This window comes from Montipora foliosa, chromosome 4 (assembly GCF_036669935.1).
Source record: "Montipora foliosa isolate CH-2021 chromosome 4, ASM3666993v2, whole genome shotgun sequence".
NCBI classification, from domain to species: Eukaryota; Metazoa; Cnidaria; class Anthozoa; order Scleractinia; family Acroporidae; genus Montipora; species Montipora foliosa.
Genome location: NC_090872.1, coordinates 3,318,660 through 3,326,159, shown reverse-complemented (window position 1 = coordinate 3,326,159; position 7,500 = coordinate 3,318,660). Strand labels below are relative to the sequence as shown.

At 40.3% G+C, this 7,500-nt stretch overlaps 1 protein-coding gene across 1 annotated transcript in view; it reads right to left on the bottom strand.

Annotated features, from left to right (window-relative positions):
- The window catches only part of LOC137999548 (major facilitator superfamily domain-containing protein 12-like), a 12,434-nt gene that overhangs the window by 4,254 nt on the left and 680 nt on the right, over positions 1-7,500 (bottom strand). The window contains exons 1-8 of the mRNA XM_068845349.1: positions 7,471-7,500; positions 6,829-6,937; positions 5,546-5,654; positions 5,112-5,236; positions 4,939-5,031; positions 4,367-4,459; positions 3,428-3,601; positions 168-271 (exon numbers count right to left, since the gene is read on the bottom strand). The exon at positions 7,471-7,500 is cut by the window's right edge and continues 680 nt beyond it. Of these exons, the coding sequence (XP_068701450.1) occupies positions 168-271; positions 3,428-3,601; positions 4,367-4,459; positions 4,939-5,031; positions 5,112-5,236; positions 5,546-5,654; positions 6,829-6,937; positions 7,471-7,500 (837 nt within the window). The remainder of the gene's footprint in view (positions 1-167; positions 272-3,427; positions 3,602-4,366; positions 4,460-4,938; positions 5,032-5,111; positions 5,237-5,545; positions 5,655-6,828; positions 6,938-7,470) is intronic.

Sequence of the window (7,500 nt, the reverse complement as noted above, 5' to 3'; positions counted from 1 at the left end):
ACTGCATTGCTAACTCACAAAGAACTGAATGAAAAGATATGGAAAAACAGAGCAGAACATATAAAAGGCTCGTTTTTAAACGGAAACGTATTATTGAGGCCGATGACACCTGGCGATCAGAGCATAATCACTAGAAAGTCTAAACAATAAGGAAATAAATGTCATACCCCTCAGGACTGTCAGGATAAAATGTCTGGATTATTAAAACCACCACACCAACAAATCCTTTGTCTAAGAAACCCATGAATGAATACACAAAGCCTCCAGAAGCCTGAAACGAAACGAACAACGAAGAAATGAACAATCAACTCGTGTTTTATCATAGTTAATCGAGGGACTGGTTGTAAAACCTTAGAACTTTCAAAAGCGAGAACAATGTTGTTGCAATCGATGTTGAATTTACCGTGACCCTGCACAATCTGTTGTTTTCGCTTCGCACGGGTTCGCAAATTAGTTGCACATAATTTAATCAAAGGATTTGATTGGTTATCTTCTCGAAAACAGGCGTGTTTTGTGCAGGGTCAAGGCCAAGAATACGGACAAAAACATGAAACAAGGGAACTTGTCCTGTTTCATAACCATCTCCATGCATTAAATATGGTTTTATGAAGAAAATATTTGAACGTGGTACGAGCTCAAACATAACTTTTGAAATATTTGGGAAATTAGCACATTATTTCGACAGTTTGGGCCCTTCTCAATATTATTCACTCAATGAATCTCCTGTATCGGGTAGACAAATATGAAAACAACCATCACCGATGATCATCCATGTACCGAGCTTATTGGGAGCTTTTTGCTGGGACGACTATAACTTTTACGGCAACGGTTCGAAACCTTAGCTTGAATAAGTGAAAAAAGGGGTTAATACGATATGCATTTGGTACATCTCACATTTGGTGTTTCTCATCCTCTGCAAAAAAGTGAAAATGCTAAATTTAAGGTTTGGCGACAACAGAAAACAACAGCCAATAGTTAATTTTCTTTGTTTATTCACTCGTTACTGACTTCACTAACACTACTATTGCAAAGAGATCGATAGATTGCGAAAATGTTCTTTTATCGGTCTTCGCTGCTAAATCTCCCAAATAGAGTTCTAGCTCAGGTCGGGAATACAAAGGTCCTATTGATGGTTTTCAAGTGACGTTATCGCCGCCATGTTGGTGGACGAAAACAAAAGATCTCTCATTAGCAGCAATGTTATCCGTGTCCCTAAAGATTGGTTGCAAACCGTCTATTAATCCTGGTTTTCACTAGGGACGCAAGTGCTAGCACAAGCGCAAACATAAGTAGCTTATGCTAATAAGTGAAAACGAACGTCGACAAAAGCATCATAATCAACAGCGGCCTCCGCCATTTTGTTGAATGCTCAGACGCGGAGAATCTGGAACGAGTGCTTTAATTGGACAGGCAAGGCCAGACGTACAGCAAAATTCCTTGGGCTTATGCTGTGTTTCGTTTTTACACAGCGCAAGCGAACGCAAGCGTAAGCGCAATCAGAAGGAAAAGGTAAAATTTTGATTCTTGTGCTTAAGCTTGGGTAGCCTGCGTAGCAAGTGTGTTGCTCAGTGTTGGACAGAAACAACACGATCTCTTCCTCAAATGAAGGATTATCCTTCATTGTCATTTTGCCTTAAATGAAGTATTATCCTCCATTTTGACCACTCTGTCCCAGGACTTGTGGTAGCAAATAAAAAGAAAAAAGTAAAAGCAGCCCCTGGACAGGATTTGAACCCGGAGCACCAACTTCGAAGGAACTGTTTTTATCCACTTAACCACTAAAGATCAACTGACTAGAAAATGTGCCGATTATTTACCAAAACTAATTAGTATATATGTAAAATCATTGCTGAATAATGGTTAAGTCTAAAGCTTGATTTTAAAATGGTTAGCTTTCTCTTGAAGTTTGGTAACCGACATTTTTCACTGTGTAAGCTTGCTTCTTAGCGGGTGTTGTTACACATTTACAGCGGCACTTTTGGAAGAAAAAATTATTGACATTAATTAAAAATGACATCCTCGCAGTTAGTGATGTGGTAGTCTAGTGGTTAAGTGAAGTGGTTATTAATTACACGTTCCCAGGTTCGAGTCCTGCGAGTCCAGTCTGCTTTTAAAAGAAATATGTTCATTTCCCATGATCCCTATCAAGCTTTCAGTGTCCAAAATGAACGATAATACTTCATTTGGAAGAAAGTGACAATGAAGAACAATACTTCAATTGAGAATGAGACTTGGTTGAAACTTTGTGTAAGAGACTGAGTCTCTCTCCCCAACTTTCGCGCGGTCAGTTTGCGGAAAATCATTTCGAAGCTCTTCTGTCCAACAGCAACACACTTGCTACGCAGGCTAATGCTTGCGTCAAGCCCGTTTTCACGGTGAAATAAGCGCTCTTATGCTTTGCGCTTGTGCTTGCGTTGCCAGTGAAAACCAGGCTTTAGTTGTTGTCGTCGCTCGCCGTATTAAGACCTGGATTAAAGAACTTAAATCTCCGTGCAAAGGGACGCCAACATTGTTGGGAGTTGCGTCCGTTTTGCACGGGGCTTTGGAAAGAATAACGACGACGACTTCTTTCTTGTCACTGAAAGAACTTTGCGATTGTTTGTGATATCAATTGTCTGGCAACTATCAGGGAATTGAACTGGTATGAAAAACGTGAACACTTAACGAAAAAATTGAAAATTACTCGTCGGATTTTCGCGTTCCCCATACAGCAATAAATTTGGTTATTTCACATTGGTTACGGTCGCAAAATTAGGGAGTTTAACACTAGTGTTAAATCAAGCGCTATTGTTCAGTGTTCCCCTAGGGATTCAAAACACCACTGAGTTGACTCTGGAGAACTGTCAACACTAGTGTTACACTGTGTTTTTTTTTTTTCAAGTGTGACTGCAATCATTGTTGTTTTGCTGAATGCGCCAAAGATATCTTTCAGAATGCGCGTCGCACGTGCAGTAAGCTTATTTGTTCAACTATCAACCAATAATAATATTTTTTGTTGCGTTGATGTTGCTGTAGCCGTCAGCGTTGCTTAATTATTAGGGAGCTTAAGAACGCGGGTTTTTTAGACGCGGACGACAACCGGAAGTGAGCTATTTTCCCTTTTAACTTGTTTTCACATAACCACAGTCAAATTGCTAAGTATCTTTTCGCCAGCGGCGCTTTTTTTAATTATATATTTTTTGGTCTAAAGAATGCCCAGGAACGCACAGTCGAGCGCTTTTTGCGTTGGTCGAGGAATTGTGAGCCGGACCTTTCAAACAGCTCATTTTCAAATTGCAGTTTGCCTCGGTTTCAAAGAGAGTATTGGTTTGACAAATGAAACAAAAATGAGTAATACATTTTCTTGCGAATATAAAACAATTTCATCGCAAGGTTGTAGCTTTGAAATAGAGGCAAACAGCAACTCGGAAATGGGTTATTGTCTTACCTTGTCGAGTCCAATCATATCAGCTGTCATGGAGAGTACCGTCACGAGCATGACCGAGTTGCCGCTGCCCATGACGAATGCTGCAGCATATACAGCATCACGAGCTGAAATGGTCTGAACATAGAACCACGCACATGCGCAAATGACGACTGCGCTTGCAATGCAGAAAGTCCACTGAAAGAGAGAAACAGAAGAATGTAAATTTGCTCAGATGAGCTCATTCATGGAAAACTGACTGAAGCAGAATACTGCTATTCTGTCATTGATTTAATTTCATGTTAATTGGTTTCAAAGATGAAGGAGAGTCAAAAACGAGAGTTAAGACATTAGCATTTTTGCTATTTTAAATTCGAGGTGAAATAAAGGTTATTGTATTGTATTGTATTTTATTATATGACTAGCTCCGTGAGCGGGCAAGATGAACCAAATCGCGCGCTCTGATTGGCTACCCGAGCGGGCAAGATGGAGCGATACTGCCCGCTCGGGATTTCTCGCTTGGTCCCGCAAGATCAAAGATCATTTTTTGGTGTTTTAAGTCATATAATAAATCCTTTATAGACCAAGATTGTTCGGTCAAGATGACTGGATATTGGCCTCGTTCTTTTTTTGCGTGTTTATGGACCTCGACTTCGTCTCGGTCCATAAACACGCAAAAAAAGAACTTGGCCAATATCCAGTCATCTTGACCTCACGCTTGGTCAATAACCCATACGTATTGTATTGTATTGTATTGTATGGCGTTTTTCAAGGACGCCACGTCAACAAAAGCGTGAGTCATTAACAGTGAGCTTTAAGTTATGGTCAGTTAACATAAGAGGGAGCGCCATCCAAGATCATGGACGGGAATTTAATTACGTCGAGCTTCCGCACGGGACAGAGGTCTTTTTTGCTATTACCCACCAATCAAACAAACACAAAGGAAGATATCGAAGAGCTTACCTTGGTTCCCAATCTCTTACTGATATTCTTAACCATAACACTTGAAAACGCTCCACTGACAAGGATCACCAAGGGAAAATATGCAATGGCTTCCTGTCAAAGTAATTAATAGGAATACACATTTCAAGAATACGCTGAGTCAGGAAGTTATGCAACCTCAACCTCCTTCCCAGGGTCTCTCTTCTCTGCCTCAGGAGGCACAGAAAAGAGACCCTGGGGCCGAGGTTGGAGCTCATGAAAGGGTACCTTGGCCTAAGAGTCAACTCTTTCCGGATTAGATTTATTTGTAGAACGCCTTCCTTGGGAGATTTAGCACGTCCACTGTTGTAAAAGCCAATCAAAACAAAGCCATCTCAGCATCAAGGGAAAAATGATAATTTTCGGGGGAAAAAGCTGTTTCTTAAAATACATTTACTCGGGAAAAGGTTGACTCAAGGAATTAGTGGAGATAGAGGGTCTCCTTGATCAGCTCCTGTCTGAGTTGACTGAGAAAAATAAATTCGGAATTTTTTCTCATTTTAAATGATTCAAGTTTGAAAATATTCGAACCCGCGTCGTTATGTTTTACTTACTTTCTGAAAATGAAGAGCGTCTGTCAAATAGAATGGAAAGTAAGACTGTGAAACATTTACAGTGATGCGAGTACACGTGTAGACCACGCCCATCTGAAGTAAAGAGGAAAAAGAAACGTGAAAAATGAAAAACAAGATGGACACAAATTTGCTTTTCATTAACTTCCTCTCACCGCGTAAAATTTTGGATCTTTGAACCACTGTCGCCATGTTTTGGGACTTTGTTCCACCAATTCTCTCCCCACTGTTTCGATACACAACGAATCTTGTTCATAGGATTGCTCTGCGTCTGATGGCTCTGAAGAAAGGAAGCTATTAGACCATTTTCGAATTCTCACGGCTGGACTGGATCTAGCATGAAATGGAGGCTAATGCGGGCAAATCTTTCCAAATGCAAATTAATTTGCCCGCATTAGCCTCCATTTCATGCTAGATCCAGTCCAACCGTTAGAATACGAAACTGGCCTAGTCAAATTTATTTGGAAACCCAAGCAATTATGCGACAAAAAATGAGCTACTTATATTCGGTCAGCGTCACCACTAGAACGACCAAAGAACTCCTTTGGAGCTTCAGGTTATAATGCTCGTGGTATATATGTGATCTCACCTGAAGCGACTCTATCTTCGTCTGTTGTTGAAGATACAGGCTCAACTGTTCCCCAGTGGAATAAAAACGAAAAGAAAAATCCTGTACCAACAACGATTATGCTCAAATGCTGAAGAAATAATGAATAACGACACCATTATAGTCGGGTTGAATGAAAGGCAAACAATTACAACAAAAATCCTGAACTACCGTTCATTCGAATTGTTCTCAGAAACTATTTGTAATATGTGTGGCTATCCGTGATATAATGCAATACAAATACGTACTGAATTGACCGATCCCCACAGGGGCTTTTCAGGGCCAATGAAACACAATCAACGAAACAACAGAACCGTCGTCATCAACAACAGCTGTTAAGAATCCCAACTAGCCGGAGGCAAACCAGTCGGCTATTTACAAGTGCAGCTGGGAAGTTGAACAAGGGACCACCAGGAAAACATTCAACGAGTGGTTAGAACAAGTCTTGAACCCGGGAAATCCGTGGATCTCAAGGCAAGCGTCCTAACCGCTGGGCTGCCCTGACTCCCATAAGCAGTGCTTGGTAATCTTTTCAGTAGAAGATCAGTCTATTTTAAGTTTGAATCTGGAAGGCTATTCATCATGGACTGAGGCCCAGAGGCTTTATAAGCCCGTTTTAGCTTCGTCAGTTCGAAGTCGCAACACCGAAGGAAAGGAGAAGAGTCGGTCCTCGAATTAGCCGGGAGTTCGAAATAAACGGTTCAGGATTAAATACTATACACTGAAAGAAGAGTGGTAACTTTACCTGCAAATCTAAAAGTGTAGAGAGGGATTCTATATCTACAGTGTTTCCCGCCACTGAGACTGAAATCTATGTTTGAGAACGCTTTGTAATTGTGGTTTATTTACCGCCGACTGGGAGATTGTGGAATTCGAATTGTGCCAATGGACAAAGACCATTGTCACAGTGTGCTGTAAAAGCGGTATGAAGATAGTCGATCACTTTTTCATTAAACCAGTAAACTCCGAGGTAAAAGGGTAGAATAAGCGCATAGGAAAACAAAGACTAGTTGAATAAGCGGGGGATTCGAAGTACCCGAGTTAGAAATACATGTAACGGTATTTAACCGTACTTATGACATCATTCAAATGAAAGCTCTTGTGCGGTAAGAGGTTCTGTTTCTTTTCTTTTAATACTATGCAAGGTAGAGAACAATTCTAAAAGAACTTGAAATAATATGGCCATTCAAATCAAGGCCCATCACGTATTGAATGCACAACACTTGAGTTGGAGTCAAAGTCCTTTACACGGGTTTCAAACGTACCGTGAATTCTCGTTTCAAGTTTGGACTGATTCCTTCCTCGCTTTCTTGTCCAAGCAAAACCCATGTGACTACATAAATAAATATACCACACACAAATGTCAGCCCTGACCTGAAAAGCGAACAAAACTTCCTTCAACCACAACATACTATCGGTCGAAACAGAGTATCATGCTTGTACAAGAACAAATTATACAAAAGTACATTTTCAAACACATAAATGGGGTTATCAACTGGGTTGATATGGTAAATTGACCACCGTAAAGAACAATGTTTACTCGAACATATTTGTTTTTTACATGTTTTTTGTACTTTGGCCGACCCCGTCACGTAGATTCTCATTATCTACTCGATTACTTTGATTGTTTACGTAACGTTAAAATCTTTCATTAACCACTTATTTGTACACAAAATGAATGTGGATGTGTCATAAAATAGCTATAACTTTCCTCAAGGGTTTTTCCAACCTTTTTTGACCTTGTCACCGTGATCCCATTTGTTTCTTGAAAATAGACTTGAAAGACTCTATCAAGTAGCTTATGTTGTAACCACGGGGCTCGCCTTATAGTGCAAAGAAACAATAACTACACTGACGACGAATGACGACATCGTGGCTTATTACATTTTAACTCATTAAAAGCTCACCTCACGGCGTTTAACTCCACTATTTCGCCA